Source organism: Procambarus clarkii, chromosome 30 (genome assembly GCF_040958095.1).
Source record: "Procambarus clarkii isolate CNS0578487 chromosome 30, FALCON_Pclarkii_2.0, whole genome shotgun sequence".
Classification (NCBI taxonomy): Eukaryota; Metazoa; Arthropoda; class Malacostraca; order Decapoda; family Cambaridae; genus Procambarus; species Procambarus clarkii.
The window spans coordinates 23517093-23539123 of NC_091179.1; the positions used below are offsets into that span (position 1 = coordinate 23517093).

The 22031-nt window shown below is 44.5% G+C and overlaps 3 protein-coding genes across 3 annotated transcripts; 1 reads left to right on the forward strand and 2 right to left on the reverse strand.

Moving 5' to 3' along the window:
* The first annotated feature begins 720 nt into the window (after positions 1-720).
* LOC123749677 (collagen alpha-2(IV) chain-like) lies at positions 721-2907 on the forward strand. The gene has a single exon (XM_045731798.2). It carries the CDS (start codon positions 721-723, stop codon positions 2905-2907), a length of 2187 nt encoding a protein of 728 aa, XP_045587754.2.
* An 8624-nt stretch (positions 2908-11531) lies between these two features.
* Positions 11532-13082, reverse strand: LOC138369953 (paternally-expressed gene 3 protein-like). The gene has a single exon (XM_069333707.1). It carries the CDS (start codon positions 13080-13082, stop codon positions 11532-11534), a length of 1551 nt encoding a protein of 516 aa, XP_069189808.1.
* A 1204-nt stretch (positions 13083-14286) lies between these two features.
* Positions 14287-15540, reverse strand: LOC123749676 (paternally-expressed gene 3 protein-like). Its single transcript, XM_045731797.2, has one exon. The coding sequence runs from the start codon at positions 15538-15540 to the stop codon at positions 14287-14289; it is 1254 nt and encodes a 417-aa protein (XP_045587753.2).
* Positions 15541-22031: the final 6491 nt, after the last annotated feature.

Sequence of the window (22031 nt, forward strand, 5' to 3'; positions counted from 1 at the left end):
CCACAGAGACGTTAGAAGGAACTTTTTCAGTGTCAGAGTAGTTAACGGATGGAATGCATTAGGCAGTGATGTGGTGGAGGCTGACTCCATACACAGTTTCAAGTGTAGATATGATAGAGCCCAGTAGGCTCAGGAATCTGTACACCAGTTGATTGACAGTTGAGAGGCGGGACCAAAGAGCCAAAGCTCAACCCCCGCAAGCACAAATAGGTGAGTACAAATAGGTGAGTACACACACACACACACACACACACACACACACACACACACACACACACACACCAGGACGCAGCCCCTAACAGCTGTCTAACTCCCAGGTACCAATTTACTGTTAGGTGAACAGGTGCATTAGGGTGAAAGAAACTCTGCTTATTTGTTTCCGCCTCCGCCGGGATCGAACCTGGACCCTTATGACTACGAATCCCGGGCGTTGTCAACTCAGCCGTCATGCCCTTGGCAATATATATGCCATGCCCCTCCCAGGTCAGTGATCAGCATGCCCATCACCACCTCACCGTCGACCCTCACCGTACCTCAACAACAACAACAGCACGGTAACCGTGCCTGGTGGAGACTGTTACTGTACCATGGACACGTAGGGGCGCCTCTACACTCCACCGGAGGTACTGCTCATGCCAGAGACAATACATGAGCAGTGTCCCTACTATGAGTAGTGTCCCTGGTATGAACAGTGACCTTGGCATAAGCTGAGACCCTGGCATGAGCAGTGTCCCTGGCATGAGCAGTGTCCCTGGCATGAGCAGTGTCCCTGGCATGAGCAGTGCCTCTTGCATGAACAGTGTCCCTGGCATGAGCAGTGTTCAAGGCTTGAGCAGTGCCTCTTGCATGAACAGTGACCCTGGCATGAGCAGTGTCCCTGGCATGAGCAGTGTCCCTGGCATGAGCAGTGTTCCTGGCATGAGCAGTGTCCCTGGCATGAGCAGTGGCCATGGCATGAGCAGTGTCCCTGGCATGAGCAGTGTCCCTGGCATGAGCAGTGGCCATGGCATGAGCAGTGACCCTGACATGAGCAGTGTCCCTGGCATGAGCAGTGTCCCTGGCATGAACAGTGTTCAAGGCTTGAGCAGTGCCTCTTGCATGAACAGTGTCCCTGGCATGAGCAGTGCCCCTTGCATGAGCAGCATCCCTGGCATGAGCAGTGTCCCTGGCATGAGCAGTGACCCTGGCATGAGCAGTGTCCCTGGCATGAGCAGTGTCTATAGCATGAGCAGTGTCCCTGGCATGAGCAGTGTTCCTGGCATGAGCAGTGTCCCTGGCATGAGCAGTGTCCCTGGCATGAGCAGTGTCCCTGGCATGAGCAGTGTCCCTGGCATGAGCAGTGTTCCTGGCATGAACAGTGTCCCTGGCATGAGCAGTGGCCATGGCATGAACAGTGTCCCTGGCATGAGCAGTGGCCATGGCATGAGCAGTGACCCTGGCATGAGCAGTGGCCATGGCATGAGCAGTGACCCTGGCATGAGCAGTGTCCCTAGCATGAGCAGTGTTCCTGGCATGAGCAGTGTTCCTGGCATGAGCAGTGACCCTGGCATGAGCGGTGTCCCTGGCATGAGCAGTGTCTCTGGCATGAGCAGTGACCCTGGCATGAGCAGTGTCTCTGGCATGAGCAGTGTCTCTGGCATGAGCAGTGACCCTGACATGAGCAGTGTCCCTGGTATGAGCAGTGTTTCTGGCATGAGCAGTGTCCATGGCATGAGCAGTGACCCTGGCATGAGCAGTGTCTCTGGCATGAGCAGTGACCCTGACATGAGCGGTGATCCTGGCATGAGCAGTGTCTCTGGCATGAGCAGTGACCCTGGCATGAGCGGTGACCCTGGCATGAGCAGTGTCTCTGGCATGAGCAGTGTCCCTGGCATGAGCAGTGACCCTGACATGAGCAGTGACCCTGACATGAGCAGTGTCTCTGGCATGAACGGTGACCCTGGCATGAGCAGTGTCTCTGGCATGAGCAGTGACCCTGACATGAGCAGTGACCCTGGCATGAGCAGTGACCCTGGCATGAGCGGTGACCCTGGCATGAGCAGTGTCTCTGGCATGAGCGGTGACCCTAGCATGAGCAGTGACCCTGGCATGAGCAGTGTCTCTGGCATGAGCAGTGACCCTGGCATGAGCAGTGTCTCTGGCATGAGCAGTGACTTTGGCATGAACAGTGACCCTGGCATGAGCAGTGTTCCTGGCATGAGCAGTGTCCCTGACATGATCAGTGTCCCTGACATGAGCAGTGACCCTGACATGAGCAGTGACTTTGGCATGACCAGTGTCTCTGGCATGAGCAGTGACCCTGGCATGAGCAGTGTCTCTGGCATGAGCAGTGACCCTGACATGAGCGGTGACCCTGGCATGAGCAGTGTCTCTGGCATGAGCAGTGACCCTGGCATGAGCGGTGACCCTGGCATGAGCAGTGTCTCTGGCATGAGCAGTGTCCCTGGCATGAGCAGTGACCCTGACATGAGCAGTGACCCTGACATGAGCAGTGTCTCTGGCATGAGCGGTGACCCTGGCATGAGCAGTGTCTCTGGCATGAGCAGTGACCCTGACATGAGCAGTGACCCTGGCATGAGCAGTGACCCTGGCATGAGCGGTGACCCAGGCATGAGCAGTGTCTCTGGCATGAGCGGTGACCCTAGCATGAGCAGTGACCCTGGCATGAGCAGTGTCTCTGGCATGAGTGGTGACCCTGGCATGAGCAGTGTCTCTGGCATGAGCAGTGACCCTGGCATGAGCGGTGACCCTGGCATGAGCAGTGACCCTGGCATGAGCAGAGCCCCTGGCATGAGCAGTAACCCTGGCATGAGCAGTGTTCCTGGCCTGATATTATGTTGTTGTAGGTCGAGTGCGTATGTCCCTTCCGTACAACCAACCCAAACCCGTAGAGTGCTTGTACTTTGATCAGGAGATCATCCTATACGGTTCCTGCTCTTGGAGAGGGGCTCAGCGTCAAACATTAAGGGGATGCGGCTCCTACACTGGCCTCTTCGAATTATAATTCTGTTCCATCCTGTCCCCATCTGTGGTTCTTTCCCTCTCTCTCTCTCTCTTTCTTTTATACTTTCTGGGAAGCCTCACTAGAACAAGGGCAAAGACCAGTAAATTATATACATTTACTAGACAGAGTACATGTACAACACACACATACAAGATACAATAATAACTCCAACACTCTATACTATTATAGTCAGGTTGTAATCCGATACCATCAGGACTCTATCAGCTGCTTATATTAAGTGGGAGCCCAACTCCTGGCTCACCACTTACACTACCAACCTCATCTAGTGGGTTTAATCTTGTAATACAATATGGCACTATCAGCCCTAGAATATATATATCTATATATATATATATATATATATATATATATATATATATATATATATATATATATATATATATATATACATATATATATATATATATATATATATATATATATATATATATATATATATATATATATATATATATATATATATATATATATTAGTATATTTTGGTAGCAGTCTTTCCTGTAGACATATATTATTAAATATGACCGAAAAAGTAAGATTAATAATTCTAACACGAATTTTCTCAATCTTTCGTACATTACGCTTCACTGTTGGAGGTAAATCAAAAATCACTTCTCCAAAATTCATTTTTATTTCTAGTCTGACGCGACACGGGCGCGTTTCGTAAAACTTATTACATTTTCAAAGACTTCACAAATACACAACTGATTAGAACTTACGTATCTCTGATTTTATATCTACATTTGAGTGAGGTGGGAGGGGTGATGTGGCATTAACACAAGACAGAACAAGAGGGGATATTAATAGGGTATTAAAAGTATCAACACAAGACAGAACAGAAACAATAGGTATTGAATAGAAGTGTTTGTAGAAAGCCTATTGGTCCATATTTCTTGATGCTTCTATATTGGAGCGGAGTCTTGAGGTGGGTAGAATATAGTTGTGCAATAATTGGCTGTTGATTGCTGGTGTTGACTTCTTGATGTGTAGTGCCTCGCAAACGTCAAGCCGCCTGCTATCGCTGTATCTATCGATGATTTCTGTGTTGTTTACTAGGATTTCTCTGGCGATGGTTTGGTTATGGGAAGAGATTATATGTTCCTTAATGGAGCCCTGTTGCTTATGCATCGTTAAACGCCTAGAAAGAGATGTTGTTGTCTTGCCTATATACTGGGTTTTTTGGAGCTTACAGTCCCCAAGTGGGCATTTGAAGGCATAGACGACGTTAGTCTCTTTTAAAGCGTTCTGTTTTGTGTCTGGAGAGTTTCTCATGAGTAGGCTGGCCGTTTTTCTGGTTTTATAGTAAATCGTCAGTTGTATCCTCTGATTTTTGTCTGTAGGGATAACGTTTCTATTAACAATATCTTTCAGGACCCTTTCCTCCGTTTTATGAGCTGTGGAAAAGAAGTTCCTGTAAAATAGTCTAATAGGGGGTATAGGTGTTGTGTTAGCTGTCTCTTCGGAGGTTGCATGGCTTTTCACTTTCCTTCTTATGATGTCTTCGATGAAACCATTGGAGAAGCCGTTATTGACTAGGACCTGCCTTACCCTACAGAGTTCTTCGTCGACTTGCTTCCATTCTGAGCTGTGGCTGAGAGCACGGTCGACGTATGCGTTAACAACACTCCTCTTGTACCTGTCAGGGCAGTCGCTGTTGGCATTTAGGCACATTCCTATGTTTGTTTCCTTTGTGTAGACTGCAGTGTGGAAACCTCCGCCCTTTTCCATGACTGTTACATCTAGAAAAGGCAGCTTCCCATCCTTTTCCGTCTCGTAAGTGAAACGCAGCACGGAACTCTGCTCAAATGCCTCCTTCAGCTCCTGCAGATGTCTGACATCAGGTACCTGTGTAAAAATGTCGTCAACATACCTGCAGTATATGGCCAGTTTCAAGTTCATGTCGACTAAGACTTTTTGCTCGATGGTACCCATGTAGAAGTTTGCAAACAGGACACCTAGGGGAGAACCCATGGCGACCCCATCTACTTGCTTATACATGTGCCCATCCGGGCACATGTATACACCCACGTACAGACTGGCGAAGCGACTCAACGGCCTGCTGACTCCTTATGTTCCTTGCGCCTTCAGCCTGAAGTCTCCAAAGGAATTTGTGGACTTACTGCGGGGCGCACGGGCCACAGGGATAAGAGCCTCGTTGGACGTAGAATCGCTGTTTACCAACGTACCTGTGGACGAGACAATCGGAATGATAGCCGACAGAGTGTATCGTGATCCAGCCTGTACTCCTTTTGACATGCCAGAAAGTATTCTGAGGAAACTACTCCAAGCTTGTACTAAAGAGGCACCCTTCTTGAGCCCGGATGGGCACATGTATAAGCAAGTAGATGGGGTCGCCATGGGTTCTCCCCTAGGTGTCCTGTTTGCAAACTTCTACATGGGTACCATCGAGCAAAAAGTCTTAGTCGACATGAACTTGAAACCAGCCATATACTGCAGGTATGTTGACGACATTTTTACACAGGTACCTGATGTCAGACATCTGCAGGAGCTGAAGGAGGCATTTGAGCAGAGTTCCGTGCTGCGTTTCACTTACGAGACGGAAAAGGATGGGAAGCTGCCTTTTCTAGATGTAACAGTCATGGAAAAGGGCGGAGGTTTCCACACTGCAGTCTACACAAAGGAAACAAACATAGGAATGTGCCTAAATGCCAACAGCGACTGCCCTGACAGGTACAAGAGGAGTGTTGTTAACGCATACGTCGACCGTGCTCTCAGCCACAGCTCAGAATGGAAGCAAGTCGACGAAGAACTCTGTAGGGTAAGGCAGGTCCTAGTCAATAACGGCTTCTCCAATGGTTTCATCGAAGACATCATAAGAAGGAAAGTGAAAAGCCATGCAACCTCCGAAGAGACAGCTAACACAACACCTATACCCCCTATTAGACTATTTTACAGGAACTTCTTTTCCACAGCTCATAAAACGGAGGAAAGGGTCCTGAAAGATATTGTTAATAGAAACGATATCCCTACAGACAAAAATCAGAGGATACAACTGACGATTTACTATAAAACCAGAAAAACGGCCAGCCTACTCATGAGAAACTCTCCAGACACAAAACAGAACGCTTTAAAAGAGACTAACGTCGTCTATGCCTTCAAATGCCCACTTGGGGACTGTAAGCTCCAAAAAACCCAGTATATAGGCAAGACAACAACATCTCTTTCTAGGCGTTTAACGATGCATAAACAACAGGGCTCCATTAAGGAACATATAATCTCTTCCCATAACCAAACCATCGCCAGAGAAATCCTAGTAAACAACACAGAAATCATCGATAGATACAGCGATAGCAGGCGGCTTGACGTTTGCGAGGCACTACACATCAAGAAGTCAACACCAGCAATCAACAGCCAATTATTGCACAACTATATTCTACCCACCTCAAGACTCCGCTCCAATATAGAAGCATCAAGAAATATGGACCAATAGGCTTTCTACAAACACTTCTATTCAATACCCATTGTTTCTGTTCTGTCTTGTGTTGATACTTTTAATACCCTATTAATATCCCCTAGTGTTCTGTCTTGTGTTAATGCCACATCACCCTTCCCACCTCACTCAAATGTAATGCCACATCACCCTTCCCACCTCACTCAAATGTAGATATAAAATCAGGGAAACGCAAGTTCTAATCAGTTGTGTATTTGTGAAGTCTTTGAAAATGTAATAAGTTTTACGAAAAGCGCCCGTGTCGCGTCAGACTAGAAATAAAAATGAATTTTGGAGAAGTGATTTTTTATTTACCTCCAACAGTGAAGCGTAATGTACGAAAGATTGAGAAAATTCGTGTTAGAATTATTAATCTTACTTTTTCGGTCATATTTAATAATATATGCCTACAGGAAAGACTGCTACCAAAATATACTAATATATATATATATATATATATATATATATATATATATATATATATATATATATATATATAACTGAAAACTCACACCCCAGAAGTGACTCGAACCCATACTCCCAGAAGCAACGCAACTGGTATGTACAAGACGCCTTAATCCACTTGACCATCACGACCGGACAAAATGAGGTGATAGCCGAGGCTATTTGAACCACCCCACCGCCGGCACTCGGATAGTACTCTTGGGCATAGCATTTTACCAAATCACCTCATTCTTTGGGGCACACGTGAGGAACACAAATGCAAACAAGCCTGAATGGTCCCCAGGACAATATGCAACTGAAAACTCACACCCCAGAAGTGACTCGAACCCATACTCCCAGAAGCAACGCAACTGGTATGTACAAGACGCCTTAATCCACTTGATCATCACAACCGGACAAAATGAGGTGATAGCCGAGGCTATTTGAACCACCCCACCGCCGGCACTCGGATAGTAATCTTGGGCATAGCATTTTACCAAATCACCTCATTCTTTGGGGCACACGTGAGGAACACAAATGCGAACAAGCCTGAATGGTCCCCAGGACAATATGCAACTGAAAACTCACACCCCAGAAGTGACTCGAACCCATACTCCCAGAAGCAACGCAACTGGTATGTACAAGACGCCTTAATCCACTTGACCATCACGACCGGACAAAATGAGGTGATAGCCGAGGCTATTTGAACCACCCCACCGCCGGCACTCGGATAGTAATCTTGGGCATAGCATTCATATAGCCTCGGCTATCACCTCATTTTGTCCGGTCGTGATGGTCAAGTGGATTAAGGCGTCTTGTACATACCAGTTGCGTTGCTTCTGGGAGTATGGGTTCGAGTCACTTCTGGGGTGTGAGTTTTCAGTTGCATATTGTCCTGGGGACCATTCAGGCTTGTTCGCATTTGTGTTCCTCACGTGTGCCCCAAAGAATGAGGTGATTTGGTAAAATGCTATGCCCAAGATTACTATCCGAGTGCCGGCGGTGGGGTGTTTCAAATAGCCTCGGCTATCACCTCATTTTGTCCGGTCGTGATGGTCAAGTGGATTAAGGCGTCTTGTACATACCAGTTGCGTTGCTTCTGGGAGTATGGGTTCGAGTCACTTCTGGGGTGTGAGTTTTCAGTTGCATATTGTCCTGGGGACCATTCAGGCTTGTTCGCATTTGTGTTCCTCACGTGTGCCCCAAAGAATGAGGTGATTTGGTAAAATGCTATGCCCAAGATTACTATCCGAGTGCCGGCGGTGGGGTGGTTCAAATAGCCTCGGCTATCACCTCATTTTGTCCGGTCGTGATGGTCAAGTGGATTAAGGCGTCTTGTACATACCAGTTGCGTTGCTTCTTTGAGTATGGGTTCGAGTCACTTCTGGGGTGTGAGTTTTCAGTTGCATATTGTCCTGGGACCATTCAGGCTTGTTCGCATTTGTGTTCCTCACGTGTGCCCCAAAGAATGAGGTGATTTGGTAAAATGCTATGCCCAAGATTACTATCCGAGTGCCGGCGGTGGGGTGTTTGAAATAGCCTCGGCTATCACCTCATTTTGTCCGGTCGTGATGGTCAAGTGGATTAAGGCGTCTTGTACATACCAGTTGCGTTGCTTCTGGGAGTATGGGTTCGAGTCACTTCTGGGGTGTGAGTTTTCAGTTGCATATTGTCCTGGGGACCATTCAGGCTTGTTCGCATTTGTGTTCCTCACGTGTGCCCCAAAGAATGAGGTGATTTGGTAAAATGCTATGCCCAAGATTACTATCCGAGTGCCGGCGGTGGGGTGTTTGAAATAGCCTCGGCTATCACCTCATTTTGTCCGGTCGTGATGGTCAAGTGGATTAAGGCGTCTTGTACATACCAGTTGCGTTGCTTCTGGGAGTATGGGTTCGAGTCACTTCTGGGGTGTGAGTTTTCAGTTGCATATTGTCCTGGGGACCATTCAGGCTTGTTCGCATTTGTGTTCCTCACGTGTGCCCCAAAGAATGAGGTGATTTGGTAAAATGCTATGCCCAAGATTACTATCCGAGTGCCGGCGGTGGGGTGGTTCAAATAGCCTCGGCTATCACCTCATTCTGTCCGGTCGTGATGGTCAAGTGGATTAAGGCGTCTTGTACATACCAGTTGCGTTGCTTCTGGGAGTATGGGTTCGAGTCACTTCTGGGGTGTGAGTTTTCAGTTGCATATTGTCCTGGGGACCATTCAGGCTTGTTCGCATATATATATATATATATATATATATATATATATATATATATATATATATATATATATATATATATATATATGCAAACAAGCCTGAATAGTCCCCAGGACTATATACAACTGAAAACTCACACCCCAGAAGTGACTCGAACCCATACTGCCAGGAGCAACGCAACTGGTATGTACAGGAACGCCTTAATCCGCTTGACCATCACGACCGGACATAAGGAAGTGATAGCCGAAGCTATTTGAACCACTTCCCCGCCGGCACTCGGATGGTAATCTTGGGCATAGCATTTTATCAAATCACCTCATTCAAATAGCTCATTCATTTGATTCAAATCAAATCACCTCATTCAAATAGCCGTCTGCAATCGCTGTATCTATCGATACAGCGATTGCAGACGGCTTGACGTTTGCGAGGCACTGCACATTAAGAAGTCAACACCAGCAATCAACAGCCAATTAATGCACAACTATATTCTACCCACCTCAAGACTCCGCTCCAATATAGAAGCATCAAGAAATATGGACCAATAGGCTTTCTACAATCACTTCCATTTCAATACCCATTGTTTCGTGTTCTGTCTTGTGTTGATGAAATTAATACCCTATTAAATACCACCTCACCCCATCCACCTCACTCAAATGTAGATATAAAATCGGAGATATGTAAGTTCTATTCATATCTCCGATTTTATATCTACATTTGAGTGAGGTGGATGGGGTGAGGTGGTATTTAATAGGGTATTAATTTCATCAACACAAGACAGAACACGAAACAATGGGTATTGAAATGGAAGTGATTGTAGAAAGCCTATTGGTCCATATTTCTTGATGCTTCTATATTGGAGCGGAGTCTTGAGGTGGGTAGAATATAGTTGTGCATTAATTGGCTGTTGATTGCTGGTGTTGTAAGTTCTATTCATCTATTGATACTGGTAATGGCTCAAAAGGGCCACCACTTACGAGCTATTCATGCCCGTGCTACCTTTTGGGTGGCTTCATCTTCATCTTAACACATTCACAAAGGAGACATCTCCCGTCATGCAGGGTGCATTCGCACCTCCACAGATCTCCAGTATCAGCTTTTGATACTGGTAATGGCTCAAAAGGGCCACCACTTATGGGCTATTCATGCCCGTGCCACCTTTTGGGTGGCTTAATCTTCATCAATCAATCAATCAGTTCTATTCAGTTGTGTATGTGTAAAGTCTTTGAAAATGTAATAAGTTTTACGAAACGCGCTCAAATGTCGCGTCAGACTAGAAATAAAAATGAATTTTGGAGAATTGATTTTTGAATTACCTCCAACAGTAAAAAGAAATGTACGAAAGATTGAGAAAATTCGTGTTAGAATTATTAATCTTACTTTTTCGGTCATATTTAATAATATATATATATATATATATATATATATATATATATATATATATATATATATATATATATATATATATATATATATATATATATATATATATATATATATATATATATATATATATATATATACACAAGGAAATCCAGGGTATAGCTGTAACACTATAGACATGTGTATAAATACTCCATAATACCACAATGGTCAGTCACCCACCTTCCACTGTATCTTGCTGCCAATGACACTCAAACACTCTACCAACTCTATATAAGTAGTCACTAAGAACCTCTTCTCTACACCCAGAGGTCCACTACCCTGAACACCTTCAGGTCCTCCTAGAATTATCTACCAGGGTCCTCCACAGCTCTCCTGGCTGCTGCACCATGAAGTCTTCCTTGAAGCACCACTGGTGCCACAGAAGCTTGTGAAACTTCACCTCACTGCTCTTCCTCGCACAGCTTGAGGTCCAACTCCTCACTATGGGGACTGCTCTTCCAGAGTACACTGTTCCTCCAACAGGCTTGGAGTTTCGTCCACTAACTCCCTCTAGTGGGCTCGAAGTTCCCTCAGCACCTCCTTCCCCCGGAGAAACCTGTAACCCATTGACACGCCATAAAGATATTCCTCTACAAACATATAACTAAAATAAACTACACTTAATAAATGTCTCCACTCGACATGCCTCTGATTCCCGCCCGCCGTGAGGTGACTCCCCCACGCCCGGGCGAGTCCATTCTCCACTCTCCCGTGGCGGCCCGCCCGAGACTGCCAGCCACACGGCCTAGTCAGTTACCTCCAAGCTTTCGGTGTTACATGAGCAGTGTCTCTGGCATGAGCAGTGTCTCTGGCATGAGCAGTGTCTCTGGCATGAGCAGTGTCTCTGGCATGAGCAGTGTCTCTGGCATGAGCAGTGTCTCTGGCATGAGCAGTGTCTCTGGCATGAGCAGTGTCTCTGGCATGAGCAGTGTCTCTGGCATGAGCAGTGGCCCTAGTATAAGCAGTGTCCCCAGCATGAGCAGTGACCCTAGTATGAGCAGTCCCTAGCATGAACAGTGACCCTAGTATGAGCAGTGTCCCTAGTATGAGCAGTGTCCCTAGCATGAGCAGTGACCCTAGAATGAGCAGTGTCCCTAGTATGAACAGTGTCCCTAGCATGAACAGTGTCTCTAGTATGAGCAGTGTCCCTGGTATGAGCAGTGTCCCTGGTATGAGCAGTGTCCCTGGTATTGGCAGTGTCCCTAGCATGAAGAGTGTCCCTAGTATGAGCATTGTCCCTAATATGAGCAGTGTCCCTAGTATTGGCAGTGTCCCTAGTATGAGTAGTGTCCCTAGTATGAGCAGTGTCCCAAGTATGAGCAGTGTCCCTAGTTTGAGCAGCATCCCTAGCATGAGCAGTGTCTCTAGTATGAGCAGTGTCCCTAGTATGAGCAGTGTCCCTAGTATGAGCAGTGTCCCTAGCATGAACAGTGTCCCTAGTATGAGCAGTGTCCCTAGTATGAGCAGTGTCCCTAGTATGAACATTGTCCCTGGTATGAGCAGTGTCCCTAGTATGAGCAGTGTCCCTAGTATGAGCAGTGTCCCTAGTATGAGCAGTGTCTCTAGTATGAACATTGTCCCTGGTATGAGCAGTGTCCCTAGTATGAGCAGTGTCCCTAGTATGAGCAGTGTCCCTAGTACGAGCAGTGTCCCTAGTATGAGCAGTGTCCCTAGCATGAACAGTGTCCCTAGTATGAGCAGTGTCCCTAGTATGAGCAGTGTCCCTAGTATGAGCAGTGTCCCTAGTATGAGCAGTGTCCCTGATATTGGCAGTGTCCCTAGTATGAGCAGTGTCCCTAGCATGAACAGTGTCCCTGGTATGAGCAGTGTCCCTGGTATGAGCAGTGTCCCTGTTATTGGCAGTGTCCCTAGCATGAAGAGTGTCCCTAGTATGAGCAGTGTACCTAGTATGAGCAGTGTCCCTAGTATGAGCAGTGTCCCTAGTATGTGCAGTGTCCCTAGTATGAGCAGTGTCCCTGGTATGAGCAGTGTCTCTAGTATGAGCAGTGTCCCTAGTATGAGCAGTGTCCCTAGTATGAACATTGTCCCTGGTATGAGCAGTGTCATTAGTATGAGCAGTGTCTCTAGTATGAGCAGTGTCCCTAGCATGAACAGTGCCCCTAGTATGAGCAGTGTCCCTGGTGTTGGCAGTGTCCCTGGTATGAGCAGTGTCCCTGGTATGAGCAGTATCCCTAGCATGAACAGTGTCCCTAGTATGAGCAGTGTCCCTGGTATGAGCAGTGTCCCTGGTATGAGCAGCATCCATAGCATACGTGTCCCTGGTATGAGCAGTCTCCCTGGCATGAACAGTGTCCCTAGCATGAACAGTGTCCCTAGTATGAGCAGTGTCCTTAGTATGAGCAGTATCCCTAGCATGAACAGTGTCCCTAGTATGAGCAGTGTCCCTGGTATGAGCAGTGTCCTTAGTATGAACAGTGTCCCTAGTATGAGCAGCATCCCTAGCATGAGCAGTGTCCCTATTATTAGAAGTGTCCTTAGTATGATCAGTGTCCCTAGTATGAGCAGTGTCCCCTAGCATGAACAGTGTCCCTAGTGTGAGCAGTGTCCCTGGTATGAGCAGTGTCTCTGGTATGAGCAGTATCCCTAGTATGAGCAGTGTCCCTAGTATGAGCAGTGTCCCTGGTATGAGCAGTGTCCCTGGTATGAGCAGTGTCCCTAGCATGAACAGTGTCCCTAGTATGAGCAGTGTCCCTGGTATGAGCAGTGTCCCTGGTATGAGCAGTGTCTCTAGTATTGTAACACCATTGTAACACCTACTATATAATATGAACCAATAATGTAAGTAACACTACTATTTATCCTGAGTAACACTTCCCATAGGTTGCACTTGGTAACACTGTTATTGAACACTGTAATATGAGCTGACATATGCTGGTTACACCGGAACCAAAGGTACACTGCCAACAAGGAAATGCTACACAGGATTAAATACGCTGCCACCATCTGCCTTTGACCATTGAGACTATATCAAGCAACGAGGCAAGAAACATTGCTTGACTTGGAGAGTACTTTCTATGACTGTCATTAATTAAGGGACGGTTGTCAGCCACTATATCCAAAAGGCTAAGAGGATTCAACAATTGAGACAGACGGGAAATTTAACATGAGTTTATTGAGAACCAAATTATGCTAATCACCACTATAAATCCTACTCTAACACTGGCCAATAGTTAAGAAATTTAGACACGGAACAAAACCCTCAGAGATCACACTTTACCTTAAGACCTCTGTCTCTCCCTCCGGTGGATTCACTGTCACTCCCTGGCTATGCGATGTTCTCACAGATCCACTCTGGACCCTGGTGTCCAGCACTCTGTCTCTAAGTCTCTACAGGAACAATATATACACCCCAAAAGGGGGGGTGGGGGAGATTTGCTGTTGCTACCTACACCAAAGATGCAAGAGGTCGGCCACACGTGCACAAACACTCAAGAATTTTCCATCAAGCTTGTGTGACATTCACCATACACTGTTCAAGAGAGGAGTTATTAATTACGTGTGTGACTGACCTTTGACCTGGCCAAAAGGGGAGATCCATGGATGTTTACACATAAGAATCTGGGGTGTAATTCCATTGCAATGTTTGACAAGAGTATCATGAAATATTACATACTTGAAACTAGCTGACTAAGACTAACCCAGGAATTTTTTAATTAACATATAAGATAATCCGGAGGTCATCTGGGCTGACCTCTTGGAGAAGGCTTCCCTGGGTGAGAACTCTAGGGGAGGGGGGGGGTCATGGGTGTTACAGTATGAGCAGTGTCCCTGGTATTGGCAGTGTCCCCAGCATGAATAGTGTCCCTAGTATGAGCAGTGTCCCTAGTATTGGCAGTGTCCCTAGTATGAGCAGTGTCCCTGGAATGAGCAGTGTCCCTAGTATGAGCAGTATCCCTAGCATGAGCAGTGTCCCTAGTATGAGCAGTATCCCTAGTATGAGCAATGTCCCTAGTATGAGCAGTGTCCCTAGTATAAACAGTGTCCCTAGCATGAGCAGTGTCCCTAGTATAAACAGTGTCCCTAGCATGAGCAGTGTCCCTAGCATGAGCAGTGTCCCTAGTATGAACAGTGTCCCTAGCATGAGCAGTGTCCCTAGTATGAGCAGTGTCCCTAGCATGAGCAGTGTCCCTAGTATGAGCAGTGTCCCTGGTATGAGCAGTGTCCCTGGTATGAGCAGTGTCCCTAGCATGAGCAGTGTCCCTAGCATGAGCAATGTCCCTAGTATGAACAGTGTCCCTAGCATGAGCAGTGTCCCTAGTATGAGCAGTGTCCCTAGCATGAGCAGTGTCCCTAGTATGAGCAGTGTCCCTGGTATGAGCAGTGTCCCTAGTATGAGCAGTGTCCCTGGTATGAGCAGTGTCCCTAGTATGAGCAGTGTCCCTAGTATGAGCAGTGTCCCTATTATGAGCAGTGTCCCTAGTATGAGCAGTGTCCCTAGCATGAGCAGTGTCCCTAGTATGAGCAGTGTCCCTAGTATGAGCAGTGTCCCTAGTATGAGCAGTGTCCCTAGCATGAGCAGTGTCCCTAGTATGAGCAGTGTCCCTAGTATGAGCAGTGTCCCTAGTATGAGCAGTGTCCCTAGCATGAGCAGTGTCCCTAGTATGAGCAGTGTCCCTGGTATGAGCAGTGTGCCTAGTATGAGAAGTGTCCCTAGCATGAGCAGTGTCCCTGGCATGAGCAGTGTCCCTGGTATGAGCAGGGACCCTGGCATGAGCAGGGACACTGGCATGAGCAGTGACCCTGGCATGAGCAGTGACCCTGGCATGAGGAGTGACCCTGGTATGAGCAGGGACCCTGGCATGAGCAGGGACACTGGCATGAGCAGTGACCCTGGCATGAGCAGTGTCCCTAGTATGAACAGTGTCCCTGGCATAAATAGTGTCCCTAGCACGAGCAGGGACCAAGGCATGAGCAGGGACACTGCTCATGCCAGGGACACCATTTTCTGAAGTGTGTTTAGTCCTCATAAACAACATTACCCCTTGGTCGTCTCTCAGTGCCAGCTGCTGCCTGACCTCTGCAATAATACATCAGATTTCATCGACAAAATTCCCCCAACATCAAAATATGATGTATTATACATCACAGCGGCTGGCCAAGACGGCCGGGCTGGGACCTGAGACGCTGGTGGCCAAACCATTTATGTTTGTTAAGATGCAAGAACTTCTTCATAATTCTCACTGTCCTGCTCGCCTCTCTCAGACCTTAATAATTCCTCGTCTGCTGATCAGTCCCATATTCCTGTCTAACTGTTGAAGCTGTTATCGTTGTGCTGTGGTACTCTAGTACCACAGCACAACGGTACTCCAGCTCTGTGGTACTCCAGAGTACTGGAGTAATGGAGTACTGTACTCCAGTACTCCCTGCGATGTATATGGGTCAGATTCTCTCAAACAAATCGTCTTTCACAGAACATTTATCGCGCTAAGCTGTTTACTTTAATAATAATAACACCATTGGTGCCCTAAGGGCGCGTGGCCGGGGTCGTCTGAGCCCCTCGGGGACAGCATCAGAGTCGGTAGACCTTAATATGGGTCAGGGAGCTTCTTATACCTTATCCCAGACACTTGGCTTGCTTCCCTGCTCAGCTGACCCCTCCACGCTCTCTCAGCTCTTAGTAAACATGTAAATGATTTTAACGGCGGCAGAGTTCTCTGCGGAAGCAGAATAAATATGAGCACGATATAGCCTCCAAAGCTGAGGACCAACCCACACCGATACATGATCACATAGAATATTTTCTAGTAGACTGTAATATGTATATATATGGAGGGTTAAGAGTAGGGTGCCAAACAGGCTTGACAGTGAAGCCTGAACACCTACTGGACACAACAGGGGCTGGAGACTAGACACATGTCAATATTAGTAACTTAGCATAAGGGTCCATCACACTCGTGGACTTTACAAAATATAATCTGTGGCACCTGGCATGATCTTATAACAATGGATCATATAAGAAGCTGTTAAGACCTTGCAAATCACATTCAATGATCTTGAAAGATACCAGTGTACTAGTATCATACCAGTGTACTAGTATCATACCTGTGTACTAGTATCATACCTGTGTACTAGTATCATACCTGTGTACTAGTATCATACCTGTGTACTAGTATCATACCTGTGTACTAGTATCATACCTGTGTACTAGTATCATACCTGTGTACTAGTATCATACCAGTGTACTAGTATCATACCAGTGTACTAGTATCATACCAGTGTACTAGTATCATACCTGTGTACTAGTATCATACCAGTGTACTAGTATCATACCTGTGTACTAGTATCATACCAGTGTACTAGTATCATACCAGTGTACTAGTATCATACCTGTGTACTAGTATCATACCAGTGTACTAGTATCATACCTGTGTACTAGTATCATACCAGTGTACTAGTATCATACCTGTGTACTAGTATCATACCTGTGTACTAGTATCATACCAGTGTACTAGTATCATACCTGTGTACTAGTATCATACCTGTGTACTAGTATCATACCAGTGTACTAGTATCATACCTGTGTACTAGTATCATACCTGTGTACTAGTATCATACCAGTGTACTAGTATCATACCAGTGTACTAGTATCATACCTGTGTACTAGTATCTTACCAGTGTACTAGTATCATACCAGTGTACTAGTATCATACCTGTGTACTAGTATCATACCTGTGTACTAGTATCATACCTGTGTACTAGTATCATACCAGTGCACTAGTATCATACCTGTGTACTAGTATCATACCAGTGTACTAGTATCATACCTGTGTACTAGTATCATACCTGTGTACTAGTATCATACCAGTGTACTAGTATCATACCTGTGTACTAGTATCATACCTGTGTACTAGTATCATACCAGTGTACTAGTATCATACCTGTGTACTAGTATCATACCTGTGTACTAGTATCTTACCAGTGTACTAGTATCATACCTGTGTACTAGTATCATACCAGTGTACTAGTATCATACCTGTGTACTAGTATCATACCTGTGTACTAGTATCATACCTGTGTACTAGTATCATACCTGTGTACTAGTATCATACCAGTGTACTAGTATCATACCAGTGTACTAGTATCATACCTGTGTACTAGTATCATACCAGTGTACTAGTATCATACCAGTGTACTAGTATCATACCTGTGTACTAGTATCATACCTGTGTACTAGTATCATACCTGTGTACTAGTATCTTACCAGTGTACTAGTATCATACCTGTGTACTAGTATCATACCAGTGTACTAGTATCATACCAGTGTACTAGTATCATACCAGTGTACTAGTATCATACCTGTGTACTAGTATCATACCAGTGTACTAGTATCATACCAGTGTACTAGTATCATACCTGTGTACTAGTATCATACCTGTGTACTAGTATCATACCAGTGTAGTAGTATCATACCTGTGTACTAGTATCATACCTGTGTACTAGTATCATATCTGTGTACTAGTATCATACCTGTGTACTAGTATCATACCAGTGTACTAGTATCATACCAGTGTAGTAGTATCATACTAGTTTGCAACATGTGAGATATGCAGGGATTGCACAACCATGTGCCGGCGTCCTTGCAGGTGAGCCTTGCAAGTTACTAAGCACAATTTTCCAACCAGTGAATGAAGGCAATTAATATTAAATATTAAGAGTGTTGGTATTTGACAAAGTAATTGTTACCTTTGACTCAACACCTTCCACTGGTTCCAGCAAGATTACCTAACTTTACCTGTATGTTTAGAGGGATTATTTAAGTTCTGGTTTTATTAATAAAACTTAGTCAGGTAATAATCTAATTTGGAAGGAAAAAGGGAACACAAACTAATGGACATAAAATTCATAAAGCATAAATTTAGATAAATTTATTATTAAAATAAATATATTTATTACTAGCATTACCCAGCCGCGTGTTGCTGTGGCTCAGCAATGCATGTGCTTTGCTGAGCCACAGCAACTTTCCCTGTACCCCAGTCCTCCTCACCGTTCCCCCCTCACCCGTCTCCACGTCATCCCCACCATTCCCCACTCCCTCGTCCGATGTCTTCCCAAACGGTCTGATGTTCCCATCAGAAAATTGGGAACATTAAGTGATCTGATGTTCCCATCACTGAAATTTAAGAAAAGCAGTTAAAAATGAAATGAAAATATGAAAAATAAAAAAATAAACTATACTCACGAAATGAACGGTATGGTAAACAACACAGCTCAATTCCACCTCAATTCACGCAAAATAGTTAAATCAAAATGAAAATAAATCAAAATCTGAAAATTCAATTTATCAATGCAATCAAAAACATTGAAATGGAATTGTAACATATTTAGTATAGCATGTGTGTTGCTCTTACATGCAACAGATGGCGCTGTTTTTCAAGAAAAACATAGTTTTACCTGTCACAGGTGTGGCATCTATACTTATACTTTTTATTAAAAAATAAAATAAATCGAAATCTATGAAAATAAAATTTATCAATGCAATCGAAAACATTGAAATGGAATTCGTGACATATTTAGTATAGCGTGAATGTTGCTATTATGTGCAACGGATGGCGCTGATTTTCAAAAACACATGTTTTTACCTGTCACAGGTGTGGTATCTATATAGTAGGTCTATAAAAAGACACGCCTATTCGAATGCAATGTTGTGTCAAAATTTCAAAGCACTCGGTGAATAACTTTTAGAGATTACAGTGTGCGTTGCTCTTACGTCCAACAGATGACGCTGTAAAAAAAAAAACATGTTTTTTCCTGTCACGGGTGAGACATGTATATAGTAGATATATAAAAAGACGCGCCTATTCGAATGCAACATTGTGTCAAAATTTCAAAGCAATCGGTAAAGAGGCTTCGAAGATTTTCCTCACATGAAAAACATGAAAAACACAGTTTTTCAGAAAAAGCATGTTTTTTTTTTTTACTGTCACAGATGGGACATCATATATATAGAATGTATATAAAAAACCTGGCCGGATGCGAATAGAACGTTGTGTGAAAATTTAAAAGCAATCAGTGAAGAACTTTCGAAGATTAGCGGTTATGCACAAACGAACATTTCCATTTATATAGATTAAAAAAAAATATTAAATAAATTAATAAATTGATTTATTAAGTAAATTAATAAATTTATTTATTAAATAAATTAATAAATTTATTTATTAAATAAATTAAATAAATTTATATTGAAGCCAACAAACTATACTACAGAATAAAGAATTAAACGGTGATTGCGGGCCGCTCCAAGCAACATCCTGGTGGGCCAAGCTCTCACAAGTCAAGTAGAAGAACTCCCAGAACCCCATCAACCAGGTTTCAAGCAGGTTTCAAGCAGGTTTCAAGCAGGTATCGAGCAGGTATTGTGACGGGAAAAGTTGGGGGTCGTGCAGTCTCTGTAATGCCAGTCACAAAATATTAAAAAAAAAGAAAAAAAGTTTAACTGCAAAGGTGTCTTCACAGTGAGATAAACTGTAGGATAAAGCAGAGGGAAAAACATTTAAAAATACTTTACTTTGATAAAAAAATGAATTTAAACAAATTACAAAAAATATCCAGGCTTGGCTCTAATACAAAGTGTGCAAAACAAACAAGATGAACAATCAAATATACGTTATGTTAAGGTGCAAAATAAAATATGGTGCGGAATACTGTGAGCTAGTCTGACTAAATTCGTTACCACACCGAGATGTGTTAACAGGTCTACTCAGTTGAGCACACAGGAGTAATCTAACTCATGGTGGGCGAGGTCGCTCTATTTATACAGAATGTCGGCCGGGTAGATGGGGCTGGTGACTTCTTTAACTATTAACCGGCTGTTAAACTGCTTGTTTCGGGGGGCGTGGTCTCCCAGCGACCCAGGTGCGAGGTGGGGTGACGGGCAGTGGTGTAGGTAGACTGGTGGTGTAGGTAGACTGGTGGTGTAGGTAGACTGGTGGGGCAGGTAGACTGGTGGTGTTGTCTAGACGTCTGGAGGTAGTTGTTGTTGTTGTTCTTGGCTGTAGTTCTTGATTAAATAGACGTGAATGAGTAAAATAGGTGATAATGGAGCAGGCCGAATTTTTTACTAGAGATTTTACCGTGACAGTATCGATCAGGTATCACTCAGGGTTCAAACAGGTTTCAAGCAAGTTTCAAGCAGGTGTGCAGGAGGTGGTACTAACTGTACACAATGGATAACCATTACACCATGCACGCCATCACACAAGGTCATCACTAATCTATATCTATAAAATCGATTGTTTGTCTGAGGTTGCAGGCCAGAGGCACTTGGCTAGCCTCACCAAACCTTCCATAGTGATTGCTGATGGGTTCGTGCTGTGGGAAAACCCGACACCTTTTACTAATATTCAGTACGATAGGCAGACAATATTGCTGTTGGGTTGTAGTAATAAATTCACTCATAGAAGATGGAATTTTCCGTCAATAGAAAACGGAATATTATTGTCTCGTTGCTATTAATTTCACCAGCTAATTCTGTTGGAATTATTTTTAATACAGTAGTCTTTGGACTGTTAACATCATAAAAAATATCTCACTTGAATTAACTTAATTATTAGTACCAAAATAGAGTAAATGTGACCTTTCTGCCACTTATTGACATCTGGACAAGAGAGCCAGGGGGGGTGGGGGGCCAGATTCACGAAACAGTTACGCAAGCACTTACGAAACTGTACATCTTTTCTCAATCTTAAGCGGCTTTGTTTACAACTATTAAACAGTTAATGAGCTCCGAAGCACCAGGAGGCTGTTTATAACAACAACAGTTGATTGGGAAGTTTTCATGCTTGTAAACTGTTTAATAAATACAATCAAACCCGTCAAAGATTGAGGAAAGATGTACACGTTCGTAAGTACTTGCGTAACTGCTTCGTGAATCTGGCCCCCAGGGCGTCAGTGGAGAAGGGCCAGGAGTCAGCCATCATTAACTTAACAGGTCGCTGAAGCAAATTTAGCCCCTAGAATTCTCCCTTAGACAGCTGTGTTAGAGGAGTAAAGTGCTTCTGTTACCGACACACAACTCCGTCTACTATAAGGGAAGTGTATTACCCAAACCTGTTTGTTATCTTTACATTCCTGGCCAGATATGTTAGGTATATATAGGACAAACCGGTTAGCACACGAGGCAGGGACCAACCCTTGGTGAGCAATATTCTCATCTCTTTATTCAATATACCAATGTTTCCTCTGATATAGCTGTCATATATATATATATAGGATTACTGCTATTATTGCAAGTGCCCTTTGACAGGTGGAATTGAAGAGGAAGAAGAATTACTAGTTACCTAGTACTCCAGTACATGATTTGGTTTTTATTTTTTATTTTTATGTTTACATACATAGCATGCAAATTAAATACAATAAAAAACAAGATGTTACGAACCCGGATCCAGCGTCCGAGCAAGGAGCAGTGACAACCACGCCATCTGTGGGTCAGCTCCCGAAACCCCTGCCAAACGGACGACGACACCTAGTG

Excerpts from the sequence above, each read along its gene's own strand:
- LOC123749677 (XM_045731798.2), top strand. The coding sequence starts at position 721 with ATGAGCAGTGTCCCTGGCATGAGCAGTGTCCCTGGCATGAGCAGTGTC.
- LOC138369953 (XM_069333707.1), bottom strand. The coding sequence starts at position 13,082 with ATGCTAGGGGACACTGCTCATACTAGGGACACTGATCATACTAAGGAC.
- LOC123749676 (XM_045731797.2), bottom strand. The coding sequence starts at position 15,540 with ATGTTGTTTATGAGGACTAAACACACTTCAGAAAATGGTGTCCCTGGC.